A 22,324-nucleotide genomic window follows, 5' to 3' on the forward strand; every position below is an offset into this window, starting at 1 on the left:
CTTTCAATTTAAATCAAGAGAACTAAATCAAGCAATACGAAGAACGGACAACAAGTATATCAATAAAATAAAAAACAAGACAAGAATATATCAATCACATAGACACACAGATTTATGTGGAAAATCCTTCGATGTAAAGAGTAAAAAATCACAGGACCAAAAGCTTCACTATAATCACCAAGAGTTACAATATTATTTTCTCCAAAATTGACCACAAAACAAGTGCCAAACAACGAAACAAGATTGGACAAAAATTAGAGAACTAAAGGAGAGAATTCACCCAAAAATTAGAATCTATAGAAAATCAAATCCAATCTCCACCATTGAAATGTAAGAACCAGATGCTGAGAACTCCCATTTCAAATTTGAGCACGATCCAACAGTTAATGAAGAGACAAACTCTGTTTAAAACGGACTGCCCTAACAGAAATTTCCTAAAATAAAACAATTATTTTCTCTTTCTTTCAATAAACTTTTATTTAATAACCACATAGAAAGGGAAAAATATCATGAACTCAATAATAACTGGGATGACATTCCCTAAACTATGCCTGGTTCCAATGGCCCTAATCACGTGCATACCAGTTGGAATAACAGCTGATGTTGCTGTCGACATTCTGCAATTTTCTGTCTTTAATATTTTTCATTTAAAAATAAAAAGCACAAACTAGGTGCCACAAAATACCTTAATCTTATGTACTATTATATTTCTTTTGGAACTTGTGGTTGTAGGGGCAACAAGCAGGGGCGGAGCCACCTTGTACAAAGGGGGTTCGTCCGAACACCCTTTGATGGAAAATTATATTATTTATACATAGTTAAAATAATTTTATATGTATATATAGTAGATGTCGAACCCCCTTTGGCTACTTCATGTGTCTGTTTCTACAGATTTTGAACCCCCTTATTAAAAATTCTGGCTCCGCCTCTGGCAACAAGATACCTTAATCTTAACTAGGTTGTAAAATTGGACTGAGATTTGGGCCAATCTATATATGTGGATGATTGAACTGAACATATAATGTGTTTAATGTTGATTTTGACTAAGATATTGAACCTATACATACATTTGTGGCCCTAGCTCTCTGATAATAATGTGAGTGGTGAAAGGAGTTGTAGTAGTCAAAGATAGTAGATGCATGTATTATATGTATGTACAACTCTGAATAGTTTTCTTTGTCAAATTAAAATTGAGTTATGGCAGCAACAATAGCCTTGCTTCTTTCTTTACTCATTTTAGGCGATGCTCAACAAGTATTAAAGCTTCAAAATCCACGATTGATGAATTGCAGATTTGATAAAATATATCAATTTGGTGATTCAATTTCCGATACGGGCAATTGCATCAGAGAGACCCTTTGTGAAGTTCAATCTTGGTGTAAGAGACCTCCATATGGAATCAATTTTTACCAAAATGTAACCGGACGTTGTTCTAATGGCATGCTCATCATTGATTTCATAGGTATAAATTCTTACTTTGCATCCCCAACGGTACTACTTTATATAGAGAGAGAGCGCGCTCGTGCTATATTACTTCTTTATTTTCCATTTGTGACACAGATGAAATTTGTTTACAACCATATATATTTTTAAAAATATTTAAAGTTATTAATTATTATAGATTATAATATTTTTACTTAATTTTCACATAATATATGTTATTTCTTTTGTTCCTATTTATGTCCCACAAATAAATGGATTTCGAGAGTACTCAAGCAAATTTATTTATTTATTATATATATATATATATACACATGAAAATATCCTTGACATACAAGTCGGCATATTGACGAACACCTACTTTGGTTGTATCTCCTCTTCTAAATAGTAGTAATAGGGTGAAAATCATTTAAATCTCCCAACTTTACTTTTATATCCCCTCCTCCTTCAATTTAAATTGAGAAATAGTCATTCTCCCCCTACAGCCCCCTTCTTTTTTCTTTTTTCTATCGACTTTTTAAAGCATTTATTCTACTCTCTTATTATCAACTTTTAGTTTTTAAATTGTTATTATACTTCTTTAAAATCATAATATTTTTTAAAATTTTATATAAAAAGAAACTTCCTATATAAAAAAAAAAAAAATCGTTAAAAAAAATGAAAAATATTGATTGAATATATAAGGTAATGTTGTTCTATAATGAAAAAAATGAATAGAATAATTTATTATTATTAATTTTAATGGAATCTATAATGTGATAACCCCTTCAATTTTGAGTGTACACAAGTTGATATTTAAATTTAGGATTAAGTCATCGCCCCCTCAAAGTTATCCGCTTATTTCATTTAGACATATCAACTAAGACTATTGCCTATTTAACACTTTTATCTATGCCAAACTTGTTCCTATTAGACATTTTTCAATAACCAACAAAAAAAAGAAGTAAAATGTGTGGGATACACTCTCGATGACATGACCGAATGATTAATGAAAAGATGACATGTAGCAAGTGGCCCCCAAAAATTATAGAAAAAATATTTTTTAAATTAAGAAATAAAATTTATTTCAAATACATTTTCTACCCGACCCCTTGCCCCACGTTACCCCACCCCCCTTTCTTCTCCATCTTCTTCTGTGCATCATTTCTTTTCCTAAACCACAAAACTTAACATCTTATCAAATTACTTATAGATTCAATTATAAAAAGATAATATTTTTCATACCTAATATGTGAGAGAGTGATATAGAAAGAGACTGGTACGAGAGTGATGAAGAAAATAGACTTTTGCATATAATAAAAGAGGAAAAATGTCTATTTTTCAAATTTGAAAAGGATAATTTGATTTTTAAATCAAACTTGAGGTGTAATGTGTGCTGCACATTTAATCCCCACTAGTGTATAAAATTTATTTAGGCCTACCTTATGTTGATAATATGCTACTACCTTTATGATATATATATTTGATGTTTTGTGTGTTCATCTCTCATAATTAATATACAGCGGTGGAATGTGGTCTTCCTCTCCTGAATCCATACAAAGATGAAAATGCAGAATTTAGACATGGTGTGAATTTTGCAGTAGCTGGGTCTACTGCTGTATCAGCCGAATTCCTGGCAGAGAACAACATTGATAATATAGGAGCTACCAATAGTTCATTGAGTGTTCAACTTGATTGGATGTCTTCCCATTTCCACACAACCTGCTCTCCAAGTAATTTTCATTACAATGACTAATTTGTTTGTTAAATACTCACTCAATTCTCTTCATTAATTTTCTTCTTGCTTTGCTAGATTGTCCAGAAAAGTTGAACAACTCACTTTTCCTAGTTGGAGAAATTGGAGGAAATGAATTCAATTTTGGCTTATTGCAAGGTAAAACCATCGAAGAATTGCGAAGAATTGTCCCACAAGTTGTTCAGACCATCATTCATGCTGTTAAAGTGAGTTTATTTACCTTTTCTTTCTTGATTACTACTTTTATTTGGTTGATATTTGTTTCCTAGTGTGATCAATTACTTTTTTTCCAGAGGATTATCGGTTTTGGGGCTACTCGAATTATAGTTCCAGGCAACTTCCCTATAGGTTGTATCCCATTGTTCCTAACGGAATTCATGACCAACAATTCAACTGCCTATGATGAGCACCATTGCTTGAAGGACTTGAATAATTTTGTAATATTCTACAATCGCTATTTGCAACAAGCCATTGATGAATTGAAGAAAGATTACCCAAACATTACACTGATTTATGGTGACAACTACAACGCCTTTATGTGGCTTCTAGAAAATGCTGTCAGTCTTGGTAAGTGCTAAAAATAACGTTTCTTTTTAGCAAAGAAAACCATATTCATCTATAAACTTTCTTGATTGGAATACATTTTCAGGATTCGACAACAACTCTCTACAAAAAGCATGTTGTGGAATAGGCGGAGAATATAATTACAACGGACATAGAAGCTGCGGTGATCCAATGGTTCCAGTGTGTGTTGACCCGAATACTCACATCAGTTGGGATGGAATTCATTTTACACAAAATGCATACAGTTGGTTAGCAAGATGGCTAATTGATGATATGTTGCCCAAATTAAACTGCCAAGTTTAACTTCTTACTCTTAATTGATGACAAATTGAAATAGCTAGTGATTTTTCTTTATTGGGAAAGTTCATCAATGTTACTCTCTTGAATGTAATAGTATTTGTTATGAACTCTACCCTCTGATTAGTAGAATGCCACTCGAAACTTTTTTATGGTACTATTAGTTGAGTTATGAAACTCGCAAAAGTGTGATAGTTTAAATGTAGTTTAACCCATTCTTATAAAATGTTGTTGAAACACCTCTTGAACCAAACAATGTTAGACAGCTATGTGGCTATGCTCTCGAACTGACCCATCTACATTTTGAGTTACCAGATTATCATCCCATCAAAGGAATTAGAGAGTTTGTGCATAAAAGTCTTACTGGTGTTTTGCTGAATGTTATATGGATGAATGCTGGATGGATGTTCTTCAATCCAAAGCCTGGTTTCCGTTCATACTTATCATGTCTTCTCTTCCACTTCCGAACATTCTCCTCCGTAAAGCCGCCAAGTTTTCCGGTGAATTCTGCACGAGGAATAAGCCTCCTTCTTTCTACTTCTGGAAGGGAAGGCAATGTCCGTCTTGGTTCTTCTATCCATGCTTCCATCCTCAAGGACCCAGAATTTGTTCTTTTGGGAAATCAATCTAGTGCCCAGGACGTTCTTGTAATTTGGAATTCTCTTTTGACAATGTATGCTAGATGTGGTAGGACACAAGATGCTTCCCAAGTGTTTGATGAAATGCCTGTGAAAGATACTGTTTCGTGGAACTCGATTGTTTCAGGATTTTTAAGTAATTGGAACTTTAAAATGGGATTTGGGTATTTCAAAGAAATGATGGGTTCTGGTAGTTTTAAATTTGATCATGCAAGTGTGACTACTATTTTATCAGCTTGTGATGGGCTTGATTTCATTATGGTTAACAAGATGATGCATGGATTGGTTCTTTTGAGTGGCCTGGAGAGGGAAATAGCTGTAAGTAATGCATTGATTACTTCTTATTTTCGATGTGGCTGTGCTGATTCTGGCAGGCAGGTGTTTGATGAGATGGCTATGAGGAATGTTATCTCTTGGACAGCTGTGATTTCTGGTCTTGCTCAAAATGAGTTTTGTGAGGAAAGCTTGGATTTGCTTGTGAAGATGCAAGGTGCTGCTGTTGTGCCTAATTATTTGACATACTTAAGTGCATTGTTGGCATGTTCTGGCATGAAGGCACTCGGGGAGGCTCGTCAAATTCATGGGATCGTTTGGAAGTTGGGGTTTCAATCAGATTTGTGTATAGAGAGTGCATTGATGGATGTTTATTCCAAGTGTGGCAGTGTACAAGATGCTTGGCAGATGTTTGAATCTGCAGAGGTTCTTGACACAATTGCTATGACAGTTATGCTTGTGGGGTTTGCCAAAAATGGATATGAAGAAGAGGCTTTGCAGATCTTTGTAAAAATGGTAAAAGCAGGGGTTGACATTGACCCTGATGTAGTGTCAGCCATTCTTGGTGTCTTTGGTAGCGATACTTCTTTGGCTCTTGGCAAGCAAGTGCATTCTTTAATCATCAAGAAAGGTTTCATTTCCAACTCGTTTGTACGTAATGGGCTAATTAACATGTATTCCAAGTGCGGTGAACTGGAAGAATCTGTCAAAATCTTTAACAGTATAGCTCAAAGAAATTCAGTCTCTTGGAATTCCATTATTGCAGCCTATGCTCGTCATGGGAATGGCTATAGGGCACTCCAGTTATACGAAGAAATGAGGTCATATGGTGTGGATCCAACTGATGTTACATTCATCTCTCTGCTTCATGCTTGTAGTCATGTAGGGCTAGTAAATAAAGGTATGGAATTCTTTGAATCAATGCAGATTATCTATGGGATGACTCCAAGAATGGAGCATTATGCTGCTGTAGTTGACTTGCTTGGTCGAGCTGGACTGCTATGTGAAGCCAAGAGTTTCATTGAGGAGCTACCAGTAAAGCCAGACATATTTATTTGGCAGGCATTACTTGGTGCCTGTAGTATTCACGGTGATGCTGAGATAGGGAAATATGCAGCTGATGAATGGCTCTTGACTTCACCTGATAATCCGGTGCCATTTGTTCTACTGGCTAATATATATTCTTCCAGAGGGAGGTGGAAAGAGAGAGCTAGAACCATAAGGAAAATGAAGGAGACGGGAGTGGCAAAGGAGACGGGGACAAGCTGGATAGAGATTGAGAAGGAAATCCATTGTTTCGTAGTTGCAGATCAAATGCATCCCAGAACCATGATCATTTATTCTACCTTGCTGGAGTTGTTTAGACACATGAGAGATGAAGGGTATGTACCAGATAATAGGTTCATTCTATATTACATGGATGGTGATGAGACGGATTTTTCAGTCGATTTGCAAGATACCTCTCAACTGGTTGGTGACTGACCATTGTTATGTAATCTATGTATCTCGACTCATTGCAGCAAATTGTGACCATGATATCTTTTCATTAATCATTTACAAAATACCCTCTTGTGAAGTAAAGCTAGAACTAGTATGCTCCTTTGGGACATAAAAGGGATCAAATCAAATTGTCTGATTTCTGAAAAGTGAACTGTTTGCTACTATTGTGGAAGATTCTCTTTCTGTTTGAACAAAAATAGAATTACAAAAGAGTTCCTTGAAAATATACCACAACTTCTCTGATCAAGGAAACTGAATGCACCAAGTAATTTGATATATACTCTGCTAATCCATTCTGAAAGATCTGCAAACTGATAATAGATAGAGGAGTGCATTTACAAGCAAATCCTGGTGCTGATTGTTTGTGTCATTTAGTTAAATGCTCAGCACTACGCCTCTGTGTTAAAAAGTGAAGGCACGGTCTATCTTGAAATGACTTTCATGAAGCGGTTTATAGAAGAGAAGATTCCAGCTGCTTGATTTAACAGTGAGGGGCCCTTATCTTCCTTCTCATCCACACCTCCATATATTATCTGCGAAAAAACAACACCAAGTTTTTGAGAGAGATGTCATAGTCCATAATGACTCTTGAAACTTGGTTTTCTCCCCGTTGTATTCTAGCCATATTTCTTCTATGGGAAACTTATGAACAAGAACAGAACACAAAATTTCAAGACTTCAGTGCTACAGGAGTCAGCAGCACAAGACTTAACCGTTGTACATTTTTTTAACTGAACTATATAGACTTCTAGAGGACGTTTAACAACTACTTTTTTTTTTTTTTTGATAACCGAGAAATCCGTCTGTGACCCGCCCTTTGGACCAATCACAGCCTTCTAAACTCGGTGGATAATGGGCCCGCCCCTCTACCCTTCTCCACTTAAATACCGGGCTTTGCTTTGCATGGTGTGGGGCTTGAACCTGTGACCTAAGCCACAAATCCTCCACCTTTTGCCACTTGAGCTAGGCCTTGGGGGCACGTTTAACAACTACTTTATTACGGCCTAACTTAAATATATAGTAGTAGTGGAGCAACAAACCTCCAGATCTTCTATAGTTGGACGGCTGATCTGTTCTTTGGCAAGAAGATATCTGTTTGGTCGGTCCTTATCATCATAGAACACTTTCCATAATCTGGAGTAAACCAGAAAATAAACAATTAAACACCAATCCTTTAAGCCAGCAAATCAAACGCAACAGAGAGACAGAGAGAGAATCTATAAGAGTTGCCAAAACCAATGTTATGCAACATCATGTTTGATAAATTACAACTTACAAGTATAATAAGCCAATCTAATTCAATTTAGTTTTATGTTGGAATTTTGATAGCTCACAGCATCAATCATTCAGCATCTAGTCTGTCATTTAGCGAAACTGAACCAGGTTGGTGGAAGAACTTGTAAGCAAGGGAGATAAGCTTGCTTGCCAAGACACTGAATGTCTTTCATGATATTATTGTCTAACCATGTAACACAACATGCGTTTACAGTTGCACAGAATCTCAACCTCCAACTAGAACTCTATTCATTTGGGAATGTTTTGTGACGATCAAGTAGATGATTCCTTACCCGGGATAACATCTAAATACAGCGCCATCTGGTAGAGGTCTCATCGAGTAAGCCACAGTAAAGGTGCTGCAGTGAGAAAAAAAAAAATCCGTCAAAATATGGGAAAGTTATACAGTTTCGCAAATTCACATTGACAAGAAAAGATGGCGCCAGGTTGCAGAAACCAAAATTACCTTAAAAAATTGCGCCGCAGCCTGCGTACATTGATCCCCACTCCGACATCCTCACTAATTAGACGTGGGTTCCACATGATAAGAGGCCTAGGCTAACAAAATAACCATAGATCTTTAACAGAAAAATACTATCGCTGTCTAATGTAAATAGGTTTGTTTTTAGAAGTTTGAAGAGAGAAAGCCTGAGAAGAAAAACATCTACGCCTCCTCAGTCTAAGTGCAATCCCTGTCATCAGAGTTTCATTTTTGGAAAGGTACAAGCTTAGCAGACAGAAAAATACTAGCTGTCTGACTGACTCCCACAATCTATGTTAGCCAAACCTCACACTATCTTCATATTCTCATTTCAGCAGTTATGAAGTAATGTTCTCATACAATCCATCATCAAATCTCAAGGACCATTTTTTTTTAACATGACCACATACATACTTCTTAATCCTTACAATACTGCAACACGAAAATGTTGAAGCAAGTTTCTGATAAGATCTTTTTTTTTTTTGATAACCGAGAAATCCGTCTGTGACCCACCCTTTGGACCAATCACAGCCTTCTAAACTCGGTGGATAATGGGACCGCCCCTCTACCCTTCTCCACTTAAATACCGGGCTTCGCTTTGCATGGTGTGGGGCTTGAACCTGCGACCTAAGCCACAAATCCTCCACCTTCTGCCACTTGAGCTAGGCCTTGGGGGCAAGTTTCTGATAAGATCTTTGATCCTCACCCTTTGCCTTCCGCTCAATTAAATGCTTTCTCCAAAATTCATTTTCCGAAAGAGAAATGGAAAAATGAGTATAAACTCAGTGATAACACATCAATCTTGGAAGAAGGTTGAACGCAATATTCTTCTGTTCTTAAGTTTTTTATAGCTAATTCTCAAAGACCTATGAACAAAAATCACTGTGTAAAGTCATCTCAATGTAACTCTTCCCAAGTAACTAGCATATTCCCTCTGTTCTAACTAAGGTTTCTTTTTCATTTTAATAAATATGTTGGTAAGTTTGTTCCTTCCACAAGATATATATTTGAAGATTTTTCAGATTACTAACTTTCCAGCAATATCAGTCAATCCAGTAATATACAAGACAGGGCCGGCTCTTGCCTTTGTAAAATAAGGCTTATGCCTTAGGCCCCCAAATTTTGGGGGCCCCAAATTATTATCAAGAATAAATTATGTGTTAAATTTTTATAGAAAAAATTGATTAATTATGATAAAAAATATATTATTTTACACACTTTAACATCTTTTATACTTTGTTAAAAATAAGAATCAATAGTGAAAAGTGTTGAACAAAGTGAATTACAAATTCTTTTCTTTTTTTAAATTTTAGTTTCAAACATTACAACAAGCATATTAAAATGGTGTATATCAAGTCATCAACTTCTTGAATCAGATTCTATGGTTCTTATAACTCTTATCTTTATTTAATATTTGTCAATTTATTACTTATAAAATTATGTTTACAATTCATATAATAATTGTCTTACTGAAATGGTGTTTTTCAATGTTGAGTTGATAAAATCTTACCTAAAATCAATAACTGAAAAAACAATACTAAATCTAGAATAAGGGTTTAGTATTATTAAACCAATCCACACATTTTTCTGAGAACTTGGGTAGTCATGGTTCCTATTATTAAAATCAGACATCTTTAGGTTTTGTTTATATCAAAATGAGGAACTAAATGAAGGACGGTGTATAGATTACTGACAAAAAATAGCACCTCATTTTAAGGCCATTGTTTACACATGCAGTTTCAAAAAGTAATGTGTTGTCTTTTCTACTGTGGCAGACAAGAATAAAGCTAGTAATGCACTGTAGTGACTTCTAGTGAACAGTTTGTGATGAATCGAGTATAAGCATCTAATTGCTGTAATGCTTTTAAGGTGCTCAAGTACTTTGAGGCTAAGTTGGCACTTTAACTATTCATGGAAAGAACCAGAGAGAGAAGGAGAGATAGTAGTTGTTCAATTAATAAGAGATCCAAATATAAAGAGAAATCATATCAAATGGGTACCGGGTCATCTGAGAGATCGGATGCAATTTTCTCTACATATTCCAGCATCTGATAATCAGGAACTACCATGACTACAATTTCGTCTTCCTTACTGACTGGCTTCCGATCACCTAGACTGGATTAGTAAGTACATCAAGAACAATAACCAAATGTTAGTCGACTATCCATATAATATTACAATTTTATGGTTAAAAGTAACTGTATTCAGGTATTCCACTGAAAGAGGAACCATTTTAGGAACTCTTATAACTCAGGAAGCACTACTGATCAAATCATTGACAGAGAATGCTCATCTAACAAAGTCTACCTGGCGAATCCAAATGTAGCATCTTTCCACCGATATTTCAGGAGTGCGGCAGCTCCAGCATCTGGAAAAATGGCTTTAACTCTCTAGCAGTGAAAGTTTTAGACCTTAGTAATTAAACATGGATAAGGAGCTAAAGCTATATTTGCATACTGTATGGGACAAGATAAAACAGGGCCTGAAAACTAGATGCAGTCTTGAGTTTTTTTTTTTTTTTTTTGATGACCGAGAAATACTTTGGGCGCCATCGAAACACGTGAATGATGGATCCTAGAATCAGTCTAAGTTATATGCAGCTGACATTGGAAATGTTTCTGAATAGTGAACACTGCAAACAGTGTGATCAACTGATCATACACAATTGTTGAAACATAAAAGGGATGCCTTTATGATACCATAGATCTCAACTGTTTCTTCACCCCTGTGCAGATAGAACTCTGTGTAAATCTTGCTATAAAGTTTAAGGGTCAGATTCTTATTACTCATCTGTTCCCATTTAAATGAAAATCTTCCATTTCTGGAATGTCCCAAAATGTGTATACCATTCCTTTCTTTACAACTTTCACGATTTTCGATATTTTAAACTCATTAATTAATTAAATTTCAAATTTAAGAATGATGCTTATTTCTACGTTACTTTAATATTTACTTCCATTACTACTAATATAATATCTGTGTCAAACTTCTTGTTCAGTCAAGTACCTCCATATATAAAGGGATATAGGGAGTATGTCGCAAAATCTTTATACTAGATTACTAGTATTGTCACAATTTTTAAGCTAACCTCGCATCCCGTCCCCTCAATAAGTGTTTCCAAAAATGTTCTTGATAGTTCCCATAATTCAGCTTGTGCACCCTCATCATCAAGAAACTGAAGCTGTGGTATTAAGAGCTCAACCTGAGGAAGAAAGCCACATTGAACTTCCACCGATTAGTTTTAGGACTCATGGTTAGCCCATCATGCATAAACCAGTACTATAAATGGGAAACAAGAAATAGTACTAGGAATCCATAGAGCATTATGCATAACTTTTCCATAATACAGCAGACGGATCAGAAAAGATGTGTCTCCTCCACCCAATAAAACCAAATGTATGTTAATCAAACTCATCTCTCTTATGAGGTACTAGGCATTTTATGTTGCCGTGATTAGAAAGACAGCAGGAATCTGATAATATACTAAATTTGGAGGACTTGAGAGGTCAAAGGCAGAATGTAGAAAATGAAGAAAGGGCAACATGATTCATTAAGAGACTCGGATTAAGATAGGACAACACATTTCCTAAATTTCATTATCTCATTGTTAGTGACAACCAATTGCATTAGTATAGAATGTAGTCTTGGTAACACATACAATGGCTCTCATTCCTCCTGAAGATACAAAAGAGGCAGCTGCTTGGCCCGACTGCTGAACGGCACCCTCCAAATCAGAAGGCAGGCAGCTGTAAGGATGAAAAAGCATAAGGAAGAATAGTGTGCCATTAAAATTTTCACTTTTTAATGCTTTCAACAACTTTGGCCTATTGAAAGGCTAATCAATGCAATGCATGCTCCAAATTGCAGAGGTACAATGCAAGAGTAGAGATTAAGTCCTAAATGACACGTTCCAACTTTTCTAACTTCCGAATTTGTGATTTGAAATCTTGAAGGAACTTTAGAGTCACGTCCTCTCTTGCAGAATCTTCGTCACCATATCATCCACATATCATGCAACTAACATTTAAAAAATAATAATGTAAAATCTAGATATTGCATACCATTCACATCACCCTCTAAGTAAGTTACAACTCCCTCCAACACCAATTAAAATGACACTATTCTTCAAATGATAAGATTTATACAACATCAACTTCAATTTTAAGTAGTGATTTGACGTCTCTCTCCCATGACACCAACTGTTACTTCATTATATTCTTTTTGACTCTTACTAATACTACATATACAAGACAAACTACCTTATAAGATGAGTGATTTCAAACTAAATCCATCCGCCGTCTAGACACAATAAGTAGCTTGACAAGGCAATTATATTCTTTTATGGTTCAATGTAGTGTGCAGTGATGTAGCTCATATGAAACAAATTCACATAACAATGCACTTAAGGACTACAAATTTTCTTTAAGACAAAGCAATCCAACTAACCCCTATGAGCCCTCGCCCTAGCGGGTAGTGGGGGTCCCAATGAATCAATAGCAAATTCAAGAATGGGGTATTATTGTATTCTGAGGATCCTAACAGTGTGAAATCTAGTGATATACTGTACTCGTAGTTCAATAATCCAAAGAACTTGCTACGATAAAATATTTACATAGACAGCACTAGAAGAATTGGAAAGAAAGGGTCAAGATTAATCAAATATTAATACGGAAGAAAGAAAAAAACTTCAAACCCACCTGTCATCTTCTTCTTGATCCTCCTCCTCCATTGTTTGCAATTGTGGGTCTGGTTCAAGATTTTCTTGGCCTTGAAATTTGTCAAATTTGGCATGGGTTCTTGAACTGGGAACGGATTTATGGAGTGAAAACCCATGAGTATTTAAAGGGAAAAGAGATGAAGAGAAGGGAGTTGTGAAGGATGGTTTCGGTATTGGAGCACAACACCATGAGAGGCTTGAATATGAAGCAGATGCCATAGAGCTTCCAAATGCTCCCAAAAAGACTTGAGATAAGTTTGTTAAATATGTAGGCAGTGGAGAGCCACAAAACTTGTCTTAATTTGACGGTTTGGTCCCAAGAAATAATAGAAAGAAAATTGGGGGACAAAACTAATGAAAATGGTACTTTTAGTTCGGATTTGGAGGAAGTGTAAGAAATTTGTCTCTAATTCATACATCGTCATAATAAATAGTAAATACTACGTCCATTTCTATTTATATTTTGTCTTTATTAAAAATAGATGATTCTTAATATTTGTCATTTTATAAAATTAATGCATAAATGACACTATTCTTCCTATTTACCCTTGAAAGATTTGAAAATTTAAATTTGACGTCCATTGGTCAAATTAATTAATCAAAATAAATTAATTCATATCCATTGATTGAAAACTTGATTAAGTAAATACTAAATAAGGGGACAATAGTAAACTTACTTAATTTCATACGGGACGTGACCTCTAAAATTGTGACATATAAATAGAAACGAAGGGAGTAAGCAGGGTCGTCTTAACCCTTAGGCCACTAAAGTCATCGCTTGGGACCTCATATATTTTGGGGTCCCCATTTTTAAAAAAACAATTACTTATATAGTTCTATATGTTATTTTTTTTAAAATAAAATTATATGTATTATGAGTGTTATGATTTCTACCAAGGAAATTGCATATGAGATGAAAATAAACCTGAATTTCGTAAGAAAACAATTTTGATGAAAATATGGATAGCGAAATCACAAAGTCCCTTGAAGAATCTTTTAGAGTTGATTGTTTTATATATGTAGAGTAGATCAAACTATTTTTTCACTTCAAAATAGTTTTGGACCAATTGAAGCATATGAAAATATTTTTGATTTCTCATTTAATGGTAAAATATTGAGATCATTAGATTATGAGAATTTTAAAAAATATTGCCTTAACCTTGAACTTTCTTTAACACGTACTAGTTATTCAACTATTGATGATTTAGATTTATTTTTTAAATTTAAAGTGTGAAGAGAAATAATACAAGTAGAAGATAATGATCTAATGAAAATACTCAATCAAATAAAAAGACTTGATTCTTTTCCAAATACACATATTGCTTATAGAATAATGTTAACAGTTCCTGTAACCATTGCCTCAGCCGAAATGAGTTTTTTCAAAATTAAAATTGATAAAATCTTCTTTAAGATCAACAATGTCCCAAGAGAGATTGAATAAGTTAGCTATATTATCATTTGAAAATGAATTATTAACACAAATCGATTATAAAACAGTACCTAATGACTTCGCATCTAAAATAGCTAGAAAATTAGATTTCAAATAAAAGTTATACGATGAAAAAAAATATTAGGGCCCCTCTCTTGAATTTCGCTTTAGGCCCCCAATATTGTTGAATCGGCCCTGAGAGTAAGAGATATATACGAAACATGTTTGTTACATTAATTGACTTGGTGTAAATACATGTGTGGATAAGGCTTTACTGTAAATAAAAAGTCAAGATTGAGTGTATTCAGTGAAAATCGAAGTTTATATTTATAATTTTTGGTTGTCTATCACAACTCAAATGTGTTTTTAAGCTAATAACAACAACAACATATTCAGTGAAATCTCATTAAGTAGAGTCTGAGGAAGATAGAGTATATGCAGTTGTTATAATTACCTCATGGAGATAGTGAGGTTGTTTCCGAAAGACATTCGACTCAAATGCATCAAACCCAAGTAAAAGAAAAAGAAGAAAACAATGAAGAAAATATATCATTAATAAGGAGAAAGAAAAAATAACAACAACAAAAAAGTGTGATTATCGAAACACAATAAACAACATGAATGTAGCAAGAACTACAAGGGTACAACTGATGCTACGACAAATTCTAACAAGCCTAAACCTATGCACAACAAGACAACAACACTTCACCCCTATAGTGGCGGAGCCAATTTTTTTATCAAGGGGTGTCAAAATATAAAGGAGCAAAACTGCATAGAAGCCAATGATCGTGTCAACATGTAATATATATATATATATATATATATATATATATATATATATATATATATATATATATATATAGCTACACAGTGTAATTTTCTGACGAAGTGGTGTCTATTGACACCCTTCAAATGTATGTGGCGCCGCTACTGCCCCTACTAACCTTCTATCCTAATACACGACTTCTATCCTAAGATAAAAGATCTAAAAATGCCTCTAGACTATGTTAAATGTAATGCCTTTATCAATTATTGAAGTGACTAGATTTTATCCTTTTACCTACAACGGCTAAATAACAAATTCGGATCATTTAAAAAAGCTTGAGGACAACTTCAACTTCTTTTAATCGCGTTTTCAAATTTTTTTACTAATATACCATTCAAATCCAACCGATGTTAATTAATAAGTCTCTCTATCTATAAATTACATACAAAAGATGATCAATACATCAATTTAAATTGAACATGTGAAATCCTTTTTTTTCTCTCTATGTCACCTGTAAATAAAACTTTAATTCGTATTCAATTACTATAATCTCAAAATTGTAGTAGGCAATCTTTTTGTAAATAAAAATAAATTAAAAGAGAAATGAGACGCTCCTAGAAGAGATGCAGCTTTTAAAGGTAGCTCACGTAAATCGGACGGCACAGATTGTTTTCTTATTTTACTTTAACGGTTAAGATTAATGAAAATTCAAAAATTTGGGTATCCCACCATAAATTCAAACCCCATTGTGACCGTTTAAGAAATTCCCAAATCTCTCTTCCTCTTCTCTCCCCAAATTCACTCTCGCTCATCTTCTTCATCTTCCTCTTCACTGATTTCACACTCAATCATGGACGGTAATCTTTCTATCTCTCTAATTTGTATATGTATATATAATTTCGAAGTGTTTTGTATATATGAACTTCAAAATTTGGTGTTCCTTTTTTCAGATCGAACCCTAGAAAAGCTATGTGATAATTTTGATCAAGCAGTTACCATCTCTGGGGATAATTTGATCAAGGCTGAACCCATTCTAAATGGGGGTTTGTTTACCATCTTTCTTGGATTTTTTATTTTTTTTTTTAATTTCGATTTTTTGTTTATGTTTAATGGTAATGAATATTTGGTTGATTCTTTGTGGATCTTGTTTCAGGTGAAACCCCGGAAACTTCTCCTACTGTTGATGGAGGTTGGTCTCTTCTTTAACATTATCTATCAAGAAAGGTCAAATGGGTTTCATTATTTGAGAATGGAATGTTTTGTATTTTATTTAAACCTACTTTTTATGAATGTGTGAACTGATAGTGCCAAGAAATTGTATAAAAACAATGGAACTTCAGATTCTATCCTTGTCCAGTAATTGTTTCTACATGACTAAGTCAATAGTTTGGATATATTTAATTATTTTGTGTGTGATGAGAATAGCTTAAAGATTTCGATTAGCTGTTGTGTGAACTCTGTTAGGTTCTTTGATGTTTGAACATTTAAAGAAATAGCTGCATCATTCTTCTTTGTTGGTTACTTAAAGAAACTGGTTGCAACTGATAATAGTTACCCCCTTGTTATTTGATGAATGTGGAAAAAGTTAGGGTGGTAGAATTCGGACGGAATTTTGTAATGCCTGATTTGTCTTCCTGGATTGTGAGTCACAAAATGGACTTTGCTTTTGAATTACACTATCTTTTCACCAAGACAATTTCAAAAGCTCTGAGCCCCCCTGATTTCACCTAAAGGGAGCTGGTTTGTAGTGTAGACATTCTTAATGAATAGGCTTTGCTTCTTACTGTTGTTGGATTGTTGCCTTTTGAATTGGTTCAGTGAAAGTTGACAGAACTTCTGGTTCAGTGGATGAGAGTAATGCTTCACATTGTACCGCAGAAGTATGTTCATCATATCAAGAGCGGACTCTTCCAATTCTGGAGAAGATCGAAGTTAGCAACGAAGTGCTCGTAAGATGTTAACCACTTCTTTCTAAAAAAAATGTAATGTTTCAATGGAGATCAAATGAATGATTATTCATTTTAACATCCCTTCGTTTTTAGGAATTGACGAAAGAACAGGCAGCATTATGTAATGAAGTCAAGGAGAGCACAAGTGTGGACTCTTTTTCTGGTTCTGAAGCTTTTAGTGCTCCTCAGCATATGAGTATGAACAACATTCTCATATCTGTTTTTTTTTATTATACAGATGTATGGTAGAAATTCTGATCTATTTCTGGTCCTTCGTCTATATCAGGTGTTCAACATGAACTTCTAAAAAAGAAGTATGATGAAGAATGCGAACTACTGAAGCAGAAGTATACGGAGGAGTGTATGAACAGCATCTCATATCTGGTTTTTCTATACAGTTGTATGCTATCGATTGTGTTTGTGATCTCTTTGGCTATTTCAGGTGTTCAACATGAAGTTCTTAAAAAGAAGTTCGATGAAGAGTGTCAACTACTGAAGAAGAAATATTTGGAGGAATGTACTGAAAGAAAGCGTCTATACAATGAAGTGATCGAACTCAAAGGAAATATCAGGGTCTTCTGTAGATGTAGACCTTTAAATGCAGGTGAAATTGTAGATGGATCAACATCGGTGGTCGAATTTGATCCATCTCATGAAAATGAACTGCAGATCAGTTGTGCAGGTTCCTCTAAAAAGCAGTTTAAGTTTGATTACGTGTTTAAACCCGAGGACAGCCAAGGTAAGTCGATATCTGTGATTTGATGTGTATCTAAGATTTTCTGTAAGGAATTTTTCTATTACTTATTGTAATTTGACATTTAAATCCTTTAATTTTTCTAATGCAGATGCCGTTTTTTCTCAAACAATGCCCATTGTGACCTCTGTTTTGGATGGGTATAATGTCTGCATATTTGCCTATGGACAAACTGGAACAGGGAAGACGTTTACCATGGAAGGGACACCAGAAAATAGGGGAGTCAACTACAGAACTTTAGAGAAGCTATTTAGCTTATCTAGTGAGAGAAGCAGTATCATGAAATATGAGTTGTTTGTCAGCATGTTAGAGGTTTATAATGAGAAAATAAAAGATCTCCTGGTAGAGAACTCAAATCAACCGGTTAAGAAGTAAGTTCTTAATCTCTTTATTTTACTGGCTTGGTTCTGCTTTCAAGCTTCGACAGTTAAGAACCATAAGGCTGATAATGGCACGGTAAGAACATCATTCTGGGGTGGCACACATTCTCTCACCAGAATTTAGAAGTAAATGTGCTGGACTTTGGAGATTACAATGGGCGTATTTTGAATTATAGAAATTGTTTTTGGTTTTATGTAAAGTGTTAAACATAATTGACCAAGGGGATATATATATGTTTCATTCATATAATGACTCTGTAAGTTGATCTTAATGTATATAGTTTTTACAGTAGCTAAAGGCAAGTAAATAGTATCTCTTGAAGAAAAGCGTTTTCCTAAAAACTGATTCATAATTCAGAAAAGGTCCTCTGCAAAATGGAATTAGACACAGTGCTTTGGTTAAATGATCATAAGGGCCCTCTGTGCAAACTCTACCAACTATGTTTAAGTATTTCTATGTTATCAAAAACAATTTTCGTAATTCAGAAAAGGCACTCTGCAAACTGGAACTAGAAACAGTATATTGGTTAAATGATCACAAGGGTCCCATTTGAAGAAAGTAGTATCAATTGTTGCAGTTCTGCTGAGAAAAGTTTTTCAAAGTTAGTGAACCAGAAACTAGAGATTCTGTTTTTTTTTTTTTTTTTTTGAGGAAAGAAAATATTTACATGTGTCTTGTGTGTGTATTTCGAAGAAATGATCTTATATTTGAATATGAAACAGGTTGGAGATAAAACAATCTGCAGAAGGAACTCAGGACGTTCCAGGACTTGTTGAGGCTCGTGTATATGGTACAGATGAAGTATGGGAACTGCTCAAGTCCGGAAGTCGGGCAAGATCTGTTGGATCAACTAGTGCTAACGAACTTAGCAGCCGCTCTCACTGGTAAGATTTTTAAAACTTACTCTAGATTTCACATTCGTCTTTCCTATCTTCACCCCTAGTTTTGACAATTTCAAAGAATTTAGTATTACAATCCGCTATTAGGTCTCATCAATGAAAAATCACACTTTCTTTGTCACTTTTACCTTAGCTTACTGCGGGTGACTGTTGTGGGAGACAACTTGATTAATGGCCAGAGGACTAGGAGCCACCTTTGGCTTGTTGACCTTGCTGGCAGTGAGCGTGTGGGGCGGATAGCAGTTGAAGGCGAGAGGTTGAAAGAGTCACAATTCATAAACAAGTCATTATCTGCACTTGGGGATGTCATTTCTGCACTAGCCTCTAAGACATCTCATATTCCATACAGGTATGTCTCCCCTTCCATTTGTGCATGTGATAACCCCATTTAGTACTATATTTCCATTAAATAACATTGGTCCCTCTGTACAACAGGAATTCAAAGCTCACACATATGCTGCAGAGCTCTCTGGGTAAGACTCTTTAAAGCATCTGTATTATAAGATAATGCTGAATTTTGTGATAAGAGTCCCTTCAAAATATTAGACCTTCAGTTTAAATTCCAAATTGACTTGATGAGAACAAGTAGTTAATCCTTTCAACATGATTGCTCATATTTTTCTTTGATTAACCGAAATATCTCAAGCTGTATCTTCTCAGTTCACAAGGTTTATATTTTCTCCCCATTCTCTGATGTGTACAACTTTTCCAACAATGAAATGCAGGGGGAGATTGCAAAGCAGTCATGTTTGTCCAAATCAGCCCTAATAACACAGATTTGGGAGAAACTCTATGCTCGCTGAATTTTGCTAGTCGAGTTCGAGGAGTTGAGCACGGCCCTGCTCGCAAACAGACAGACCTTGCAGAGCTTATGAAGCATAAACTACTGGTACCTATAAACAAACACCTCTTTGAATGTAGTGTCCATTAAAAATGTTGTCCGGCTAATGAATGCTGTGATGTTCATCAACAGGCAGAAAAAGCGAAGCATGATGAGAAGGAAACCAAAAAATTGCAGGACAATTTGCAGTCTCTGCAGCTGAGACTTGCTACCAGAGAACAGACGTGCCGAAGTCTTCAGGATAAGGTAGGAAAGAAAGTAGCTTCCTTCTTCCACTGGCATTTCTCAAGACTTTCTGGTAGTTTCACATTTACACTGTAGCTACATTCTAAGTTTAAGCTTTTCCAAGTCATGATTCTGTAAGTGCTAAGCCTTTTCAATTGTCGCAACAGGTTCGTGATCTGGAAAACCAATTGGCAGAGGAGAGGAAAATACGTCTAAAGCAGGAAAGCAAGGCTTTAGCTGGAGCTTCTCGTGAGTTCACAACCTCGTCATATTTAAGCCAACCACAGAAGATAACAACAGAGAAGAAACCACCACTGGCTCCTTCAAAAGCACTGAGACTGCCTTTGAGAAAAATCAGCAATTTTGTGCCCCCTCCATCCCCTCTTGCTCGTCCTCCTGCAAAAACTAGGAAGTCCTTTGTGCCAGCGGCATCACATGACAAGGAAAATATAGAAAGAACATCAATGACAAAGGCAGTTTTGAAACCAAGGCGAGGATCTATTATTGCAGTTAGACCACCACCTCAAGGAACAAACCAGGTTTTCCAGCCCAAAAGACGGGCTTCTATTGCAACCCTTCGCCCTGAGTCTAGCATTTCAACTTTCAATAACTCTGCTGCTCGACCAAGGAATGACCGGTTCATTGGTCGGCAATCATTTGTCTGGGATCCACAAAGAATGTGGCGTACATCTAGAATGCTTTCTCCAATAGCACAGGCAAAGGAAACATCTATTGCAACACCAGTAGGGGAAACCCCAATTGGTTCACGAAGCAGTAAATTCATGGGAAGTCCTCCTTCACAAGTACCAGGTTCATGGAGGCCCAAGCATCCAACAGTTGTTGCATTAAAGAAGCAATTGGTGTGGAGTCCTCTGAAGAAGGTCGCGAGAAGTAGCAATAGGAAGTCCTTGTATTCTTCTTAATGATGTTAGAGAGCTCATAAATTACCCTTGGTATAGATTTCTTCTGTTCTTTCCCCTCGATTATACACAGTGTATGCATCTTGCCTACTGTTATGAGCTATATTCATCGCTTATCAATGGGTACAGCTTAGCCTCAAGATTTGCTGATTGATCATTGTGTTAATTGATCTGTGCATTTATAAGATATCCTGCTCCCATTTGTAGGCCCCTATGTCGATTTTTTGTACTTGAAATTTACTATCTGCTTAACTCGTTTCGAACAAGATCTTTTAAGGCAAAACATCTCAGCTTAGATGGAACAGGTTGCTTAACTATGGAATTAAATACTTGTGGATTATCCTCAAGTATTCATGGTGCCTTCAATAATCAATTCTATAAAATAAACGTTGATAATAAGAATACTAGTAAATTAATGTTGGAGGGGGTGTTCGTGTTTTTGTGAGAGTGTCTAGTCTAGACTCTGATATGATATGAGCTTAAATAAAGAAAGGGAGATTCACATAGTCAATCCCAACTTGTTTGAGACGAAGACACATTTATTGTTGTATAGTATGAACTTCTTACACTAAATAACTTGTAAGTCTCCACTCTCTTCAATACTTTCATTTTTTATATTCTCTTCCTTTTCTTGTTCCAAGACACTGAAAAAAATAATTCTCTGTGATAGAATGGTTTTACTTGTTGGAAAAAATAAAGGTAACACTAAAGTCAGAGATTTTGAAAAATAAATTAAAATAAAGAAGATTTCTAGAATAAAAGGGGGGCTATTTTGTAATTCTAATTCTTATTCCATCTTTTTTCAAAAAGAAATTGCCTATCACCTTTTCCCTCCTATCTCTCTCTTCCTTTCTCTACAGTAACGATCGACTGAAACAAAAAAAACCACAAAATCATTCTGTTTCTCTCTCTATTCCTCTTCTCCGTTTAGCACTGCGAAAGCAACAAAAAAAAAGAACTGAGTAAATTCAAATAGATGAAGTGACTCTTCATTTTCACTTCCTTTAAACCCTAGAACTTTGAATTCCTTCACTCGAAAATCAGATGCAAGATATCTTCGGATCAGTTCGGCGATCACTGGTGTTCCGAACGCCGAATGCCGACGGCGCAGATGACGGTAATCTAGTTGAGAAGATAAATTCCTGCATCCGGAACTCTAGAGTTTTCTCCAAGCTGTCGCCTCCTCCGCGAGCGTTGCCATCACCGACAACCGCCATTAAAGATGGCGGGGATGCGGCTA

General features: G+C 35.4%; 5 protein-coding genes across 6 annotated transcripts in view; 4 read left to right on the plus strand and 1 right to left on the minus strand.

Annotated features, from left to right (window-relative positions):
* Positions 1 to 1,083: 1,083 nt before the first annotated feature.
* On the plus strand, positions 1,084 to 4,196 carry LOC102597603 (GDSL esterase/lipase At5g03980-like). The gene is made up of 5 exons (XM_006361834.2): positions 1,084 to 1,462; positions 2,943 to 3,152; positions 3,233 to 3,381; positions 3,469 to 3,742; positions 3,825 to 4,196. The coding sequence occupies exons 1-5, from the start codon at positions 1,198 to 1,200 to the stop codon at positions 4,040 to 4,042; spliced, it is 1,116 nt and encodes a 371-aa protein (XP_006361896.1). The 5' UTR covers positions 1,084 to 1,197; the 3' UTR covers positions 4,043 to 4,196.
* Positions 4,197 to 4,283: 87 nt separating this feature from the next.
* On the plus strand, positions 4,284 to 6,608 carry LOC102578274 (pentatricopeptide repeat-containing protein At3g05340). The gene has a single exon (XM_006361783.2). The coding sequence runs from the start codon at positions 4,426 to 4,428 to the stop codon at positions 6,427 to 6,429; it is 2,004 nt and encodes a 667-aa protein (XP_006361845.1). The 5' UTR covers positions 4,284 to 4,425; the 3' UTR covers positions 6,430 to 6,608.
* On the minus strand, positions 6,563 to 13,172 carry LOC102606261 (uncharacterized). Its single transcript, XM_006361782.2, has 9 exons — positions 12,901 to 13,172; positions 11,862 to 11,949; positions 11,292 to 11,405; positions 10,511 to 10,593; positions 10,204 to 10,318; positions 8,189 to 8,280; positions 8,016 to 8,081; positions 7,488 to 7,581; positions 6,563 to 6,980 (listed from the first exon to the last, which is right to left on the minus strand). Exons 1-9 carry the CDS (start codon positions 13,137 to 13,139, stop codon positions 6,870 to 6,872), a joined length of 1,002 nt encoding a protein of 333 aa, XP_006361844.1. The 5' UTR covers positions 13,140 to 13,172; the 3' UTR covers positions 6,563 to 6,869.
* Positions 13,173 to 15,816: 2,644 nt separating this feature from the next.
* LOC102578602 (carboxy-terminal kinesin 2) lies at positions 15,817 to 21,234 on the plus strand. 2 transcript variants are annotated; one of them, XM_006361784.2, is made up of 14 exons: positions 15,817 to 15,972; positions 16,066 to 16,158; positions 16,269 to 16,304; positions 16,934 to 17,064; positions 17,158 to 17,260; positions 17,351 to 17,425; positions 17,507 to 17,803; positions 17,910 to 18,189; positions 18,922 to 19,083; positions 19,232 to 19,447; positions 19,534 to 19,571; positions 19,824 to 19,987; positions 20,072 to 20,185; positions 20,332 to 21,234. In XM_006361784.2, the coding sequence occupies exons 1-14, from the start codon at positions 15,966 to 15,968 to the stop codon at positions 21,085 to 21,087; spliced, it is 2,472 nt and encodes an 823-aa protein (XP_006361846.1). In that variant the 5' UTR covers positions 15,817 to 15,965; the 3' UTR covers positions 21,088 to 21,234. The 2 variants fall into 2 exon arrangements, with proteins under 2 accessions (XP_006361846.1, XP_015171008.1); XM_015315522.1 differs by lacking the exon at positions 16,269 to 16,304 and having other exon boundaries at positions 16,961 to 17,064.
* A 670-nt stretch (positions 21,235 to 21,904) lies between these two features.
* Positions 21,905 to 22,324, plus strand: part of LOC102597923 (mitogen-activated protein kinase kinase kinase NPK1-like) — an 8,648-nt gene continuing 8,228 nt past the window's right edge. The window contains exon 1 of the mRNA XM_006361835.2: positions 21,905 to 22,306. Coding sequence (XP_006361897.2) covers positions 22,129 to 22,306 — 178 coding nt within the window. The 5' untranslated portion in view covers positions 21,905 to 22,128. The remainder of the gene's footprint in view (positions 22,307 to 22,324) is intronic.

The sequence above is a fragment of the Solanum tuberosum genome, unplaced genomic scaffold, assembly GCF_000226075.1.
Source record: "Solanum tuberosum cultivar DM 1-3 516 R44 unplaced genomic scaffold, SolTub_3.0 scf00363, whole genome shotgun sequence".
Lineage (NCBI taxonomy): Eukaryota > Viridiplantae > Streptophyta > Magnoliopsida > Solanales > Solanaceae > Solanum > Solanum tuberosum.